General features: G+C 41.1%; 1 protein-coding gene across 1 annotated transcript; it reads right to left on the bottom strand.

Annotated features, from left to right (window-relative positions):
• Positions 1-181: 181 nt before the first annotated feature.
• On the bottom strand, positions 182-18,286 carry LOC136441534 (uncharacterized). Its single transcript, XM_066437875.1, has 11 exons — positions 18,149-18,286; positions 16,891-16,970; positions 16,482-16,622; positions 15,423-15,529; positions 14,119-14,246; positions 13,654-13,766; positions 12,267-12,397; positions 11,226-11,353; positions 3,086-3,258; positions 2,387-2,500; positions 182-1,733 (listed from the first exon to the last, which is right to left on the bottom strand). Exons 1-11 carry the CDS (start codon positions 18,284-18,286, stop codon positions 1,457-1,459), a joined length of 1,530 nt encoding a protein of 509 aa, XP_066293972.1. The 3' UTR covers positions 182-1,456.

Below are 18,286 nucleotides of genomic sequence, written 5' to 3' on the forward strand. Positions count from 1 at the left end.
TCATTTCGTTCTAACAGTGTAGGGTGAAGGGTGAGGAAGAGAGCACATAGAATGAAGCCTATGAAAGAGAATCTGCGCTTCTGAAAGGGACTTTTAAATTTGAAAACGGTTGGTGAAAAATGTACCGGAAAGTATTTCAGTTGACTAAAAGAAGATTGCATAAAGTAAAAATTAACACGCCTTTTATGTACCAGTGTTTTATTTCACATAATATATAACATTATGTACTCCCTGACAACTTTAATATGAGAAAAAACACTAAATTAAATGTTAATTTTGAATAACACGAGCTTAATATTTTCCGAATCTCTACAGGTTTTGTCCAGCACAGTGATGTTGACATTTCTTGCATTAATTATGCACAATCATATATACACCTTACAGCGAGTACTCTGGTCTCGGCTCCGAAACATTTCTGGACAGTGTGCATGGTGGATTTTCCATTTGATGTGGGCTTATCAAGTTATTCCCACAGCGAAACAGTCGAGTTATTAATGACATTGGTGCCGAATTCAGGAAAAACAGTTCTTTCCCTATGTAGAGAAACAACCAGATTTACGGGCATGAAATTTTGAGTGACGTGATCCAACAACGCCAAATTGACAACACACTCTTGATACATTCTGTTACATTCTTTACTGTATCATAAAAGTTAATGAATGAAGATCTTTATTGTACATATCATTACACAGTAATTTATTACAATGTTTATATAATATATATAATAAATAGATATATAATTACATTATATAAAGTTACTCACTGGGCTACGTACATGTGACCACAATAAAATAGTTAACCGATACATTGTGAGGCAAGCACTAATGTCTCATTTTCTTATTGATTATGCAAATTAAGCCCTGATTTGCATAAAATATGTTTAATGTTGCTCACCTTTATCTAACTTACAACTTCCATCTACCACTATTGTATCAACGTTATAGCCTATTCACCTTAATTATGCAAATGAGGTCCTTAACGTGATGAAGGTTAGACATCCAGGTAGTTACGCAAGATATGTAAATGTGGTCCTTATTTGAATAATCAGTATCTAGTAACTCCCTCTCTTACTAAGCTACATAAATTGTATGTCACACATTCAAAGTGACAGACCTATTCAAAATAGAATTATGAACTTTCCTTATTTACTTAGTAACTTACTTTCTTAATTCACTTACTTACTTATGAAATTTCCTTATTTACTTAGTACTTACTTACTTAATTTCCTTATTGATTATCTAAATAAAATTACAGCCTGGTCTGCATAATCACCATTTAATTATGTCTAATTGTGCTACCTAAAACATGCTGAAGTCATGACAATCCATCAATCCCTTCTAAAAATGTACTCCAAAGTCTACAGTAGCAAAGGACTATGCAGTTCCAAAACAGCTGCTAGGGGGCCCAAACCAACTCAACATTTTTCCTAACACAGGAGCTTTCTACCACTGAAATATCACGTCGGGGCCTTGCTAACACGTAGACACAGCGGTGGGTCTGGTCTCAATGTGACCCTTTGTTTATTCTTGTACTCAACTCCTGGAACCGGATCAAACTGGAACTGTTGAACCAACACGGCCGTCACGGCTCGCATTTCCGCCAGGGCGAACTTACTGCCGATACAAGTCCGCGGCCCGGCGATGAACGGCAGAAATGTGTAGGGGTTCCTGTTGGAGTCGCTGGCAAATCGTTCAGGTTTAAAGGTGTCCGGATCTTCCCAGTACTGAGACAACCTGTGGAAAGAGAAGATTTCTTTGGCATTACTTGAACATTTATTTTGCAGCTCCAATTTTCTTGTGAATTAAACATTATACCATACAATGTTATCACCTTTATCAAGTTAGTGCTTGATCTTAAGCTTTGTTGTTGGAATTGTACAATTATTAGTCAAATGAGCATTAGTATCATAATTAGTGTAATGTTTTTGGTGAAGTACCGGGTGACTTAATGATATTCATCTGCGGGGGTATCTAGGACGTGTACCTCAAAGTTTTTCAGTATCATACTCTGTACCAGTATATACGCAACCCTTGAAACCCCGTTCATACCAGGATTGTCGAATCAGGATTTACCCTAGGCATGGGACTGATCCTGATTCGAAAACATCCTCTCCCACCGTGATCAGGTAGATTTACCATTCGGGATTAACCCCCCTTGGAGCAGTCCACTCAAACATTTAAGATTCACAAATCAGTCCTGTGCCTCAGGTCTGAATCCCAATTCGAGAATCAAGGTATGAACAAGCTATGACTAACTCGAAAGGCACAGATTACGATACTGTGAAAAACCTTCAGGTCCAAAATACGAATGTCAAGGTCAATCATGTGCCTGGGAAAATACCAATTCACAGGTCCTTGGGTGTAAATAGGTCTAATATGAGGCTGACCTGTGCAGCACTGCTGTGCTGATGTTAAGAACAGTGCCTGCAGGGATGGGGTACTGTCCCAGGCGGTCGTCCTTCAGTGCCTGTCTGAATGTCAGAGGGGCTGGTGGGTGCAGCCTGCAGATTTAAGTGTGAAATGGACATTTTTGTATCAGCTGCATATTTTAACATATCATAATACAGCAAGCATGCAAGAGCAAGATTCCTTTGTATTTGTAACAGTGGGGTTCAAGTGCCTCCTGGACCAGTCTAACTGGTCTAGGTCACCTTTTAGCCTAGTGGTTAAGGTCTGTGTTCTGGCTGCCCGGTTTCGGCGCGGGTTCGAATCCGGGGGGCCAGGAGATTGTTCTACTCGCTTCTTCGTTTCATATTGGCAAACTTGTCTAATTTGACACTTAAAAAGTTATCAATCTTATACAGTTCTAGAGTACCGTACAACTTGAAATATTCATGGTGGTTTTGAATATTTTTATTACCTGACTCCACCACAAAATTATGACACCGAAAATATGTGTTTTGTACAACAGTATTGTTTCAACAGCAAACTTTATAAAAAAGTACTTTCCACATCAAAATCCACATCAAAATAAATGAATTTATCAAGTCCAAGCAAAAACTGAATAGGTTTTGCTATCACAAACCTGTAATAAAATTCATCAGCTTGCATTTCTTGAGAAGCTCTATCAAAAATGTTTCACTCACCTCAGAGTTTCCTTCACCACCCACATCAAGTAAGGGATTTGGTCCATTAGCTCCCAGGTGATGGGGGTGTCTTCGCTAGGCAACACAGCCCTGACCTCTGACCTCAGGCGGTCTTGTACGTCCGGATGACGCGAAAGCTCCAGTAACAACCACGACAGTCCCGTGCTGGTCGTCTGGACATGATTATATATCATTAAGTAACTCTTGGGCTTTGGTGCAGTGTATTTGATTGGCTACTAATCAACTGAAAGAAAAGCCTGGTCAGAATAATTAACTCATGACATTATAATGCACCCGTGTACATTATAGCCGTGGGTACATTTTGGCTTGTTAATAATTACAGCAAAGCCACTGAGGATATGTTGCTCCTCTATGGTTTAGTGATTTGTAACCCTGCTTTTGGACCTGATGATCAAGAGTTTAAAACTTCAACTTCAAACCCTTGACAAACTATCAGCACTTAAATGCGACTGTCAGTAACTGTTTGCATGTTAGTAACATCAGCTATAACGCGCTTCTTTAGTGTCAATTCTGAAATATTACTGACAAGTACTTTGTATTGTAACTCTTAGCAAACTATCTGTACTGAAATATGGCTGTCAGCAACTTAACAGTTACTGACAGTTACATTTCAGTACATCAGCTTTGCTGTCACTTCCGTAATGTTAACAAGACATACTTTCACACACAAACCTGGGTTTCAGGGTAGAACTATAGAGGAATATTATTCTCATATAATTCCTCAAGAACAATATTGAACCAACACTGGAACTATAGCTTATTATCTGTGACCAGTTACCCCACCCCATGGAACTACAGTAGCTGTCAGCTCTGTGCAGGCCTTCTCTTGTGGGCTTGGCAAGGAGGTTCTTACTAATGTACCATGTAATTAGAAAAACATTCAGCCTCACATGGGGTACATGCCAGCAGTTCTAAAACTGTTACAGTATATCTACTTCACTTACTGCATTAATACATGCTATACCTCTCTTTGCTGAGAAAGAATCTCTAATGCAAGCTTAGTCAACATTACATCATAAGTTGGTGTTTTTGTAACTCCTTCAGTGGTTGAGGACAAATGTGTAAGCTTTTCTCTAGGAAGGGTCAGTGTCCCCCAGGGGGTGACCTAGATACCACAGGCAGGTTGGAAGTGGGGCTGGCTGCATGGGCTGCATGTGTGCTGTTAAAAACAGCTAGATGAATTTTCAGGGAATTTTTTGCTATTTTTCCTTCCTTGATCATCACAAAAACTTGTACATGTACTAACACACACACACACACATGCAGGGAGAGGGTAAAAATCAAATTCCATCTCCTTGCTGAGAGGGTTAATCAACACCAGGTGTAGACCAGTTAGCATTACACTACTATACAGTGTGGTCAGTCTGTATAGATTATGATGTACATACTGTAGACTAATAAGCTCCAGTTTAAAAAGGCATGTTTTGATAAGAGGTGTAGAAAAGTTCAAGTACACTTTATGAGCCATTCCAATCTGATTGGAGTACAGTGCTTTGAAACTTAAAAAAAAGAAACTGGCATTGCAGAGCCAAGGAAGATGACATGATAGGGGTCCTGGGGACCATTGTTATGCTACAATATCTACTAATGGTTGCCTTGATCAAGACTCATAAAATATACTTGCAAGAAAGTTGTCTAGATCTGTTGCGCTGCCGGCGTATATGTCGGGACGGCGTCCCCACCCAAAGCTCAAGTTGAAACACTTCAGAATCTGTATTTGTTTATGATATAATCTGTCACCAAAATTTGCCCCTCAAAATTCAGGAAAAAGCGTTTCAGGCGTCATGATTTCAAAATTTTCCCGGAGGAGAATGTTGCCGCCGGGAAAAAATATGTCGCGATTGTCGAGAGGGCTCGAGGGTGTCGCACACCAAAACTCAAGCTGAAACCCGTCTGTATTTTTTCACACATAGAGATGTCATTAAATTTAGCTTACTTTATCAGCAAAATTTGCCCGTCAAAATTCAGGAAACAGCGTTTCAATGGATCAAAAACGTCCAAATTTTTGTTGTCATGCTCCGGCGGAAAAATTATATGTCGGGAGGGGGTTGTTCCCGAAAACTCAAGTTGAAACCCTGCATTTTTTCATTTTCGCGGCTGACCGCGAAAATGAACTGAGACCCAATGACACCATGGTACGATGCCTGTATAGATGCATGCATCTATAGATGGATCTTGATTCAACCCTTTCAACCCTGCATCAATGTTTCTGAAGTATATTTGTAAACTTTACAGTGTGGTGTTGACATTTTAAATCATAGTTAGGTTATCGTTACATAACAAAATTCTCAACAAAAAAAACTATTTTGTGGTTAACAATAGTTTTATCTTATTGTATGCCCAAAATAGTGTAATGAAACATGCTAATAATTGCAGTAATCGAGTAACAAGCAAATGTTCATAAATTATGTTAATGAAATGTTGCGAACAAGGTTTTAAACTTAAAAGTGTAGTACGTCCGTTACATGAGATCCATGGATCTTGGAAGGTAGTACATTACATCCATGTTTTTATACATGGCCATATTACATCTATACCAGAAAACTGAACAAGAAGAAACTAGTTTTGTCAAGAAAATTACAAAAAAATTTACCATGCATAGAGGTTTTACCATCGTGGAAGGTCGTGACGTGTGGACCCGTAGGTCCTCGGTTCGTATCCGTCAGGGGAAGGTTTGTTTTTCTCTTTTTTTTTTCTTTTCAAAAATCCGTCTGATGTATACAACGTCTTTATATTATGATCTTAGATCCAAACCATGCCTCAATTTTTTTTATTGTTCATTATAACGGAAAACACCATTCAACGGATGCTTTTACGTATGGTTGATTGGTTGGTTGCTTGCTTGCTTGGTAAATGTACAACCATAATTTGGACCCGTGCCATGTCATTTATACCTCATGTATGTCATTTCTGCCTTCATTTTCCAAAGGTGTACTATACGTTATAATAAGAATTAAGGGCTAGGGTGATTGAGATTAAGGGTTATAATGACAGATTAAGGGAAAGGGCAACGGATTAGGGGCTGTGGTGATGGATTAATGGATATGCTGACGGATCAAGTGCAAGATTGACGGATTAAGAGCTATGTTGACAGATTTAGGGTTATATTGACGGATTAAAGGTCATGGTGATGGATTAAGGGTAAGGTTGACGCATTATGTGAAAGGGTAACGAATTAGGGTCTCTGGTGATGGATTAAGATTTATGCTGTCGGATTAAAGTTTATAACCACGGATGTAGGGTAAAGGTGACGGATTAAGAGCTAAAGGGACGGATTAAGGGCTATGGTGACATATCATAGGCAATGCTGAGGGATTAAAGGCTTTCATGACGGATTAAGGGCAAGGGTGACGGATTAAGGGTTCTCCTGTGGGATTTAAGTTTATGTTAATGGATTAAGGGCTAGGGTGACGGATTAAGAATATCACATCCCGTTATAATATACTCCTCAACTAACCACGTGTACATAATCATGTTCATTGAGCGAAAATGGCAGCTTTTTGCAGAAGCACTTGTTTTTCACACATATAGAGATGCCATTAACCTTAGCGTACTTTACCAGCAACATTTGCCCCTCAGAATTCAGGAAATAGCGTGTCAATGGGTCAAAAATTATAAATTTCCCTGTGCGAGCATGTCGTGCATCTGGCGAAAAAATATGTCGAAAGGCGCCGTTCCCCCAAAATCAAGCTGAAACCCTTATGTATTTCTTTTTACAAATAGAGATAGATGTCATTAAACTTAGCTTACTCAAAACTTGCCCCCCAGAATGCAGAAAATAGTATTTCAGAGGGTCTATACTTCTAAATTTTGAACATTTTCCGGGGACCATCCCCCTTATAAATCACCCATCTTCGGCGCTCGGTTGTGCCATAATCTAAAAAAAAGTACAAAATCCTGGCAATCAAGACTATGTTTTTGTAACCGCCAAACCTCATACATTAGCAACTTTGACGCCTTAGTTCAGCCAGTAGGTTTTTTGAGTCCTGCATTGAATGCATTGGAAAGCTTCAGATTTTAGCGTAGAGCGTAGAGAGGCTACCCGAATTTGAGCGTAATGCGTAGCCGACCCTCCGAATTTAGCGTAGAGCGTTGTCGGGACCCCCCCAGGCAGACCCTCATGAAATAATCAAGCGAGTGTGGGTATCTGTGCTTCATGGTGTTTTTCCACCATAAGACTGTATTTCTTAACAAATACATGTACATGTATCTGTATACAATTTGCCATTTGAAGGAAAATGCTCCTCATACCTGTAACATAGAGCTATAGTAGAACACAGTTAGGGCAGGGACCAACAAGCCTATATCTGGTGACCTGTGAAACCATGTGATACGACTAACTAGTAGAGTACCATGACAGACCACCTGACATGCATGTCACATGGTCTGTCATGGTACTCCACTAGTTAGTCAATTGGGGTTTAAGTCCCACATTTGTTAGCTCAACTGGGGGGAGGGGGGCTTGGTTATTACTCCGGGAAGGAGGTGTGACCTCCTTCTGGGGTATTGGGACTGCTTTTGCTTGCGCGTTCGCAGCTATAACTCACGATCCCGTCGTCGTATCGGTGTGTAACTTGGCATATAGTGTGCCTGGTTGGGTGTGGTGATGCACGATGTCTTAGTTACACCGTAACTACTTTTATCGTAAATGCAATACTGTAATTGCACCCCTACAATTAATGCTATGTCCCACTGCCCTGCCGTAGACACCGTGCTATAATCCGTTCCGCTTGAGTAGAATACTTCAGGCAGATACGGGGTACAATTCTTTCTAACCTGCTGTGATCGTATAGTCACTGTTACATTGAAAAATAGACAACGTGCATCACCACGCGCAACCTAGGAAACGATATACCAAGTTACATACCAATGCGGCGGCGGGAATTGTGAGTTTTGGCTGCGAACATGTTCCGAGTGAGCTCCAGTCTGTGTATTAAGTATGCCGTGTCCCTCGCAACTCGCATACAGTATGTGCGCACGGGACGGACGATGTATTTTTACGCACAGTGTGAAAATGGCAAATCTCTGGACCTTCAAACTTACCACACTTGTAGTTTATAATACGGAGGCTGTGACAATGTAAAAAGTTTACACAGGGGATGAAAGATTGTTGAGAAATATCTCTCAGAAAAGTGCGCGCGCCAGTGTCACTTCCGGGTGGTTAGATCCGGTGACCTTTGACCTTCGTGAAATGTTACGATAATATAGATTTGCCTTTTTTATTGCAAATAGCTTGATAGCTATAGATCAGGCTGGCCTGCAATAAATTGTGGAAAGAGGATTTACGGCATATTTGTGATTTCTGATGCATCTTAGTTGTAACTTGTAAGGCTGAATGGTTCGTTGATAATTGAAAAGGGGCCATCTAGATCTAACTTTGTGACTTTTCCCGGAATTTCTAGATCCCATCTGTGCCATGCTGTAAAAACATACTTTTCAGCAGGTTGACCACTCCTGTATTGAAAGAAAAAGATAAACAAACACTTTTTCTTTACTTGCTCTAAAACACTACTTGGACTGAGCAGAGATGCAATTTGTGTGGGTCAATACTTGTACATACTATAAATACTTCACGGAGAATTGTGTCCTACGGACTCTTGTTTTTATGTTGTGTTTGATGTGGATGTAGTTTGGTATATACTTATAATGAGATTATTGGTCATCATTTGATTTATTATAAAACTGCACTGCATCTAATTCTAAACATGGTCAGCAAAATGACCTGTAAACAACTTCATTAATGTCCTATCTGTTTTAGAACTTGGCCACGAAGGTTCCCTTTCCATCATTTATCCCACTGTCTCAAAATGATACATACAGACTTTTGAACTGTGAATTACTAAAGTGTTCTGAATTACTAAAAGTGTTCTTTTTTTCATTGGAGTACTGGTTCAACTGTTTGAGTTGAGAGCATTGTGTGTGTTCTTTTAAAAAATCTAAAAAATGTGATTCTTATTCCCATTTTCCCAACTGTTTTGTATAAACTTTGACTTTCAATTTCAATGCAATAATTGCTTAACTACTGTTGTTATTACTATTGATGCTTGCTTTTTCTGACTTTGTGCCTGTTATTCTTTAAAGATTTGATTCGTATTGACAAGGAGTTTTTTTAAACCTCCTTGGTTTTGATACTGAGAAGTTATTCCTGTGTGGCTGTAAGATAACCATGTCCTCATGTGAATCAAATTAAAACAATAGTAGCACTATAGTCACATAATAGTGATTCATTGGTGATTGGCGGCCAGTCTGAAAGTCTGAAACCAAGATAGCTCATGTTTACCATAACAGGTGCCTCATGATACTGTAAAAACAAGGGGTAGCTAAAATGTTAGAAATGGTTTTAACTTCGCGCTGAAGAGTTCACCGCAAAAAACATCAAACATAAAACCACCGCAAACATTTCTGCATAATACAGTAGTACATGTGTATGGGGGAGGGGGGGGGACAAGTAAAGTAATACTAATAGGATGGCAGGTAGGCTACGCAGAGGAGGAAAAAATCCTACCTATGATTTTCCTGCCTGATTTTCCCTGTTGCCAAAGGTTTTCCTCAGGACTGAAGTTACTGTAAATGCATTTAAAGTTCGCGTGGTGTTTATTTCACGGTAGGGAGACAATGGAGTGTTCGCAGTGGTTTTAAGTTCTGCTTGAAACAATGATAGCTGTGTAGTATACATGTAGGTGGGCAAAAAGTTTTTTGGTGGTTTTGAGGTCGCACTGAAAGGTCAACACGAACACTCCAAACTTGAAACCACTGCAAACATTTCTGCATCTACATACAGTAGTAAGTAAATGAAGACACGTTCGCAGTGGTTTCAAGTTTGGAGTTTTCGCAGTGACCTTTCAGTGTGACCTCAAAACCACCAAAAAACTTTTTGCCCACCTACATGTATACTGTAGAGCTATCAGTTTCAAGCCCGAACTTCAGAGGCATGTTAGACCAAGAAGTTCAACTACATGTAAGAGCTCCTTAGTTGAACCTGCTAGAGAACGGCTTAATTGTGTGGGCTATGGGACCTGCTTGGATTTCATGTTAGAGATGGAGACAGGGCTGGGTTATCGGGCTAGATTTGTTACAATAGTGCACAAGGCATTGTCAGAGAAATCAAGTACAAATACATGTAGTAAAGACAAACTACGGTAGTGTAAGATTTGTAGAAGCATGCCTAGTCCAGTGGACTTTAACATTCAGCAAACTGAAGCAGCCTATTGGTTACAGAGACAGCTGGAAGAAGGTTTTAGATAGCCTTGCTTTTGGACCAAGAAGCTGAAAGTTAGAATCCAATCTTTGTTTCTCTCCTGACATGCATGCTACTGAACCTGTAGAATCTGTCTTCTCTGTCAGGTCAAGTGGCAGAATAAGCCCTACAGGGAGCTTAACAGGTTCAAGATCACTTTTACTTTTCACTTTCTGAAGAAGGTTTGTAATAATCATTTGTTGTTTCAGAAGCTAGTTCAGCTCTGCTGTGATTACATGTGCTATATGATCCAGTCTGCATGCAAGTGGTTGTAACTAATTAGACCTGACAGGGTGGCTGAAGCAGTGACAGTTACAGTGTAATCAGACTGACTTCCTACTTATCCCCTCTATCCCTGGTGAGACATATTAAGGCCATGTCTTAATGGAAACCTGAATGAGTAATTATACTGTCTTAAGAGCCCCCAAAATATATTTTTCTATTCCCAAGAAACATCAAACAACCCTTTCCTTTTCAATGTACATGTACATCTGTGCTCTTTGGGAGGGAGGACATATCAGGGTCCTCCTAGAGCATGGATAATTGATCTTCTACACATAATTAGTCGCATAGATAAGGCTTGCAGCCTGTTTTCCAGCCAGGTTCTCTTCCTAGAGTGATTGATTAGGAGGAACTATACAGAACCTATACTGGATGTTGTGCCTTAACTGGCGTTGAGGAACTAGGTTGAATGTAGTTCCTTTAAAACAAACACCAGAAGGCCTCAGGCAGGGCAAAAAGGCTCTGTCTACTATGGGAACTAGTTCCTCCTTTCCTGGAACTGGTTCTCCTGGTGTTCATCTATAGTTCTACCCTGAAACCCAGGTTTGTGTGGGTGAAGTATTGATTTTGTAAATAAATTTCATAGTCATCCCTCCCCACCTCATGTCCAGCAACCATGAAGGTCATGACCTCGTGCCTGACGACCTCCTCGGGTAGCCCCTCCCCCGTGTCTCTGTCTCGAGCCGACATCACCAGACTCAGGAGGTCGTTGGGAATGTTGTCATCAACTAGGACAAAAGACAAAAATCAATTTCCACGGACTGACAAACCATGGAACTCTCTCGATGAAAGCTGTTTTCCTCCCATATACAACCTGCAAGTGCCTTCACCCACCGAGCCTCTTCAGCTAATCTGTCTATTAAAAAGTGTGCCAAAAACACACTATAGATTTGGTTTGTCGACAGGGTTTGCCGATGTGTCACCGCTATTTCCAGCATAATCATCTCAGTGTGGCATCGTGTGGTGCAATCAGTAGGGTGTTTCGCCCAGAACCGAGAGGTCCCGGGTTCGAAACCACTGCTAATGCCCCGATGTTGTGCCTTTTCTCACTCCACTCAGGTGTGAATGGGTACCTGACTTCGGTTGGGGAAGGTCGTATTGAGGTCACCTGCTGGCGCCGAATGGCAGCCGCCCAGACCCTTGCGACAGTTCCACAAAGTGCAAGAGTGGAACAAATATGTTTCTGTTGTGTATCATGTGATTGTAAACCCTGCAGCAATTCAGCACTGGCTGCCATTGCATGGGTAATTTCTGGGATTCAAACCTGAGACCGCTGGGTTTTGGGTTGAACACCCTGCCGTTACACCACACAACCCCACAACAGATGTATTTGTAAGATATTAGAGGTTCTTTTTTCACACCTGCTGACATTTCGGTGTTTATCAGACACCTTCTTCAGAGCTTCTGACTGGAGTACTGCTTCTCGACGCTATAAGTTACGTGAGCCGAAGAAAGTGGCGCTTTTGCGGTGAGAATAGTCTGTCCCAAACGTGGCTAAGATAAGTGTCTGATAGACACCGAAACATCAGCAGGTGAGAATTACCGGTTGTGAAAAAAGAACCTCTAATATCATATGTTCTACCAACCTGATGAAATTATTTTCGGAAGATGTATTTTGTATTTACACAGACTGTGTCTCACCTTGTTCTGGATTTTCTTGGAGCTGTTTCCTTTCTGCGATGACATCATCCACTATCTGGTCACACAGAGCCCGTCGCTTGATAAACTCCTTTGACGTCCCTATTTTAGACCCAGAGATCAGCGATATCAAACTGAAACAAGAACATTTAAGAGAATAGTATGTAACGTTGGGTAACATAAATTCGTGGGGTACTTAAATTCGGGATTTTTCAAAAACGGGGTATTTAGGGATGTGTTAGATGCAACATCAGTAATACCGCCAGAAATGCAAACTTGACAGACTAACGTATTCAGAACACTGGCTGAAAAGCTTCGATAAGCATGCATTAGAAGGCGACGAGGACAAAAACTCTCCGTCCCTTATTGGAACAGTCTGAGGGCTTCGTGGGAGAATCACACTGCATCGTTGTCGGCTGGTTTATAAGACAAATGTCACATCCGCTTCCTGCTAAACACAATAATTTACAAGACAACTTATTTTCTAAAAATTGCTGACCTGCAATTGGACTCTAAGTGTGATCAATCATCAAAACCCCTCTTTGTTGCTACAACCTACGGCACGTGTATTTTCCCGCCGCCATATCATTACCCAGAATCCTGTTGTCAAGCAGACGACAAAGGTTTGTGAGGAACACTTTTTTGTCTAAATGTTGCGTGTGATTGTGGACTGAGGACGATATTTTCCTCAAAGTTTGCTCCTAACACAACAAGGAATACATGGACATAGTAGTATTATCAATGCTACGGCATCCGGCTAACTTGCCATGAATAATGTACACGTTGCCATGACGGTGGATGTTGACTTTGACGTTCTATAGCTACCGACTCAACACACGGGTTGTTCCCGTACGGTAGGCCTGATGTGTGCGGTACGGCCGTTTTTTCGTGTATTTTTTTACTTGGACACGTCTATATCCATAGCACTCTCCTCAAGCCAAGGATGGAACGAATAGCTGCTGTATAAAATGTAATTAGCGGTAAGATATTCAAGACGAATCTTCTCTCCCGAATTAATGTTCACCCCTGTCCGACAGCACTGTCATTGTGCGTGCGGCGGACGGTAGTTTCAAGTTGAAATATTATGGTGTCAGCACGACTACAGACAAAATCTACCATATATATGATTAGTGCAAAGATAGTACATGATACTGACAGAATAATAGAAAAAAAGCATGGTTTATTGTTCTGCTAGATTGATTTCAGTCAACCATTATCGGAAAAATCCTGAATTTATGTTACCCAACGTTAATTCTCAAGAATAATTTCATATTGGGAAGTTTTGTCTTGAAAACAATCTTGAAAAGTAGATCAATATTGCAAGGACAGAAAATCTATTTGATTCTTCACAAATTTAACAATTATCTAATAAATTCTATTATAACCTTACCTTGTCCCCTCTCCTCGTAACAGTTTGGTGACACTCTGGCTGACCAGATTGTCGGGCTCTCTGATAGAGTTGAACTCATAACTGAAGGCACATTCCCCAATAATGTCCAGGGTCTGAAATTGCCGACAGAAAATGTTTTTACGGTCTTCATTTTGAGTTTTGCGACAGCATGACTCACAGTCCTTTGAGTCAAGTCATTTTTGGACTAATTTTAATACTATATTTCAGGCAAATTTTTTGGACTAATTTAAATAGGCAAATTGGGATTAGATACTATAAATCTTGAAAAATTTCTGATGATTTTATTTTTGTGGTTTTCCCAAAAATGCAAATAATCAAAATGCTAGACTTAGTGTGCTACAAAATTGTTTCAACCGCGAACTTAAAAACAAAACACTCCCAATCCTACGGTGAAAAAAAGTCCCGGCAAAAACAAATGAATTTGCAGTGAAGCTTTTGACTTACCAGTCTTCCCAGGTCCTCTTGAACTGGGAGCTCCACAAACCCATCTGTGGTAGTAGTGGTGCCCTCTAGCTTATCGTTCCAGTACTGCACCAGCACCTCAGTCCATTCCTGGAATGTCTTCACCATTCCTGCAAGAGAAACAGTATTCAAGCCCAATGTATTCCTGAACACACCACTTCTGGACTTCAAATATTGGTACTTCTAATTTTTCAAATCAGTCTCCTAGCTAAGAAAGTTCAAGCACTTTATTTTTAGTTAGCCTCCTACGCAGACTTCCTAGAACGGCGGCATATGTATTGGGGGGGGGGGGCACACACAAGGGAGTTATGTAGCCGAGGGAGTTGTGTAGCTGAGGGGTGACCGCCGTCCTATCAAGTCTGCTCCCGATAGGCTTGAATAGAGGGAAATTAAAAAACACCCCAATAAACCGCATGCGCCTCCTCCCGGCAGTGAGTTTTCACGCCCCCTAGTTCACTGATCCGGCCATTTCCTAACGGTCACCGACATCAAAATCAGTTTCAAGAAATCAAAACATTTCAACTTACCACAGAAGGCAAGGATTGTTTTGTTGGCCTGACTACAGGTCACGGAAAGTCAATTTGTTACCAGATACTACCGTCTCTTGCCAAGTAAAAGACGATGGTAGTGGTTATTTCTCCACTACAAGCTCGGTTGCAGACCATCAGTGCGGTCAAGGGGAAGCTTGTTTTGTGTAGTTTCTTGGGACTATCGACCTAGCTGGCCATGGCAAATCGATTTGTTTTCAATTTCGCAATGAAGCCGAAGATGATGTTGCATATTAGCCTAAGACATGTGTATTTGTATTCTGAACTTGTCTAAAGTGGCGATCCTTACATCCCCCCTCCCCATTTCTGCCGGTTCCGGACTATAGATATAAAAAAATTCGACAAAACTGTCTGACTGCCTTCAATAGATTCGAGAGATAGTTTTAGTTTAGCCTCTATTTCTGACCACGACTGGTGTGTTATTCATATTTTGTTTCAGCCGGAAACTAACCAGGCATGTGCCGTGCCCATTCAGTCAATTGTTCCTCACGTACGTGTGAATTACCCTCGCGCGAACATGTGAATTAGCCTTGCGCGAACATGTTAATAGCCTCTCTGAATGGCTGTCTTAATCACCTTCACTTTATTCAAGCCGATCGGGAGCAGACTTGATAGGACGGCGGTCACCCCTCGGCTACACAACTCCCTCGGCTACATAACTCCCTTGTGTGTGCCCCCCCCCCCCAATACATATGCCGCCATTCTAGGAAGTCTGCGAAGGAGGCTAACTTTTAGTACCTTTAAGATTTTCCCGTTTGAAGGCAGGGTTCAGGATCTTCCTCTGCATGGCGTGTTCAGCGCCACTCACGGCTAGAAGTCCCTTCTCCGCAAGAGTAGCAAATGCCCTACAGAAAGCACAATAAAACTGTGGTTTAATAAATACATTGTAAAAGCTGAATTGCGAACGCCGTTCAGGTTCAAACAGGGAGTTAGAGAAGCAATATTTGCATACAACCTTGTCTTGACTACTATTCTATTGAACCATCTGAAATTGTCTTCACTTCATTAACATAATATTCAGAGTTTTGGTATAAAACCTGGTTCTGCCAGATCTTTCCTTAGTCACTGACGAAAGACAGCGGATGGATGCTGTCTGAAACATCTGACTGTTTGAAAATTTTATCCATTTGCATGAGTAATTATTTTTGGCGCATTGTTAAAGCTGTATAGAATCCAATATCATAGAATAGGGGTGACCCAATTTCAATGTGCTTTGCTGAAAACGTGAACCGTAGCAAAGCAACATTGCACTTTTTACTAGAAGTCCGCCATATTGAATTTGCCGCCGGTGTCAGGTGATCCAGGCACATTTCTCCAAATTAGTAAGGATCGTATGTATTCCGCGTAATGGATCATATGTATTCCGTAAGGATTGTATGTTTCTGCGTAATGGATCGTATGTATTCCATAAGGATCGTATGTTTCTAGTAATGGATCGTATGTATTCCATAAAATTCGTATGTATTCCGTAAAATTCGTATGAATTCTTTGACACCCCTGAAGCATGACTGCATTACCTTTTTGATGATAGAATTGATAACCCGTTTAGCTTTTATCAATATTTCGTCAAATCAAAATTTTCAAGAGCCTTACCTGAGCTCTCTGAGTCTGGCTTATTAGCAAAATACAACAGAAACAGCAAAATACAACATGTTACATGCGTCAAAATGCACATCTTCCATGGTCTCAACTCTTTCCAATTATTATAGGTTTTGTTTAATGATATACAATATCATATATAAATAAGTTCTTCAACAGTACAAGTCGTGTATTCAAGGAACAATGCTGTCAGATCACCTGGTTATGAAAGGTGGCCGTACATAGTTGGCATGATTTGTGACCAGGATATGTTTCATGGCATCAGGTTCAGCGACTAGAACACGCTCTCCTCCGAACAGGAAGAAATATCTGGATATGGGGCCAAGCTTGCGGGCTCTCCTAGAAAAGAAAAGAAAATTTATCACACCAAAAAACACCTAGCGTCGGTTTGTAATGTCTCTTGGCTAGGACATTAAATGGAGGTCTCTCATTTGAGGAGAGCCACACCTCGAGCATGTAAAAGACCCCACCACACTTATTGAAATAAGTAAGGTCCTAATATTCCCAGTGTGAGTGGATCAAAATAAATCTGTTCGGATCAGCCTGTATTCTTCCAGGTTACAATACAAAAGCAAACAAACAAACAAGGTGTTATGCAATTCCTGACCTGAGAGTTGGGACCACGGCCTCATCACGGATAACCTCCCACATCTGACCAAAGATGGGATTGAACTTGGGGCTGGGCAACTGGGGGAGGCAAATTGAAAATAATAATCAGCATATGTATATTTATTCTGATATCACAAAATGGTCTGCCAACTGTGCAATCTGCTTTAGAAATTGCATGTGTATTCATGCACATGATATTATGCTAGGCATGTCTTCTAAATTCTTTATTTTTGTGAGGAATTAACTTTGCAAGTATGTAGGACGGCCGAGGAGGCCTAAGGGTTTCATGGTGTTTTAAATTCGCAGTTGAAACAATTCAATGGAAACGCGAGTACGCCTAAACTGAAAAAATCAACTCAGCTGCAAACATTTTAAGATTGATGGTTATCTATCATCCTTAACTTACATTGTGTGAAACCTTTAGCACTCTGAAGTAGAGTGCATGTCCCCTTGGTGCAAGCGGTAACCCAACCCCGCTGCTTTGCAATCTGGATCCAATTCCGTGGATTGTGGGGCCAGAGTTCGATCCTAGGCTCGGCTCAGCTCGGACATATTGTAAGGGATTGCATTTGTCATTTCGGATGGTGATGTTAAGCCGGCAGCCCGGCTGTGTATGAGGGAGCTTCGGACGTAAGCCTCAAGCGTCAAACCTCTGCACGTAAAAGAACCCAACACACTTATCAAGAAGAGTAGGTGTGTTTGGCCAAAAACGTGAGCCATAGCGAAGCCGCACTGCACTACCACTAGCTACTTGAAAAAGCATCATGCTTCACCTCAAATGAGAATGCCTTGAAACGAAAACGAACGGGAAATAACTATGTTACACCTTTCACCACATATGTATGTAACGTAAATGATATTTCCTTCACACATCTTCATAGAATTGGATCGAAGTATTTGAAAATTAACGATAAAGAAAAACACCAAGACTTCATAGCGTGCCGAATATCAGGGCGTGGCCACATCTTGGAGACACGCTACGAGCAGCCGGCGGCAGATCGGGGGTGCGCACTTTATTCAGGTTTTTCTGTCAACTATCTCAGCTGGCGTGATTGGGGTTGCGGTGAAGCCCAAATCGGGGTGACCCAGTGTGCTTGCCCAAAAATGCGAGCCGTGGCAAAGCGGAAGTGCACTCCCACTAGCATGAAAAGTATCGTGCTTCACCTCAATTGAGGACAACTGCTTTACCTTACTAGAGGTAACCTATTCCCTATTGGCTACAGAGTTAGGCAGCAGGGAGAAGGTTAAGAACTTACAGCTCTGAGTGGGGAAAAGTACAGCGGCCTGAGGAACAGCTTGTAGGTGAGGAACACGACCAGCCAGGTGCAGAGGCCCACCAGGAGGGTGCTCCAGTCCACAGCTGCATTCAGCTGTCTGTACAGGTGCTGCAGCAT

This window comes from Branchiostoma lanceolatum, chromosome 9, assembly GCF_035083965.1.
Source record: "Branchiostoma lanceolatum isolate klBraLanc5 chromosome 9, klBraLanc5.hap2, whole genome shotgun sequence".
NCBI lineage: Eukaryota > Metazoa > Chordata > Leptocardii > Amphioxiformes > Branchiostomatidae > Branchiostoma > Branchiostoma lanceolatum.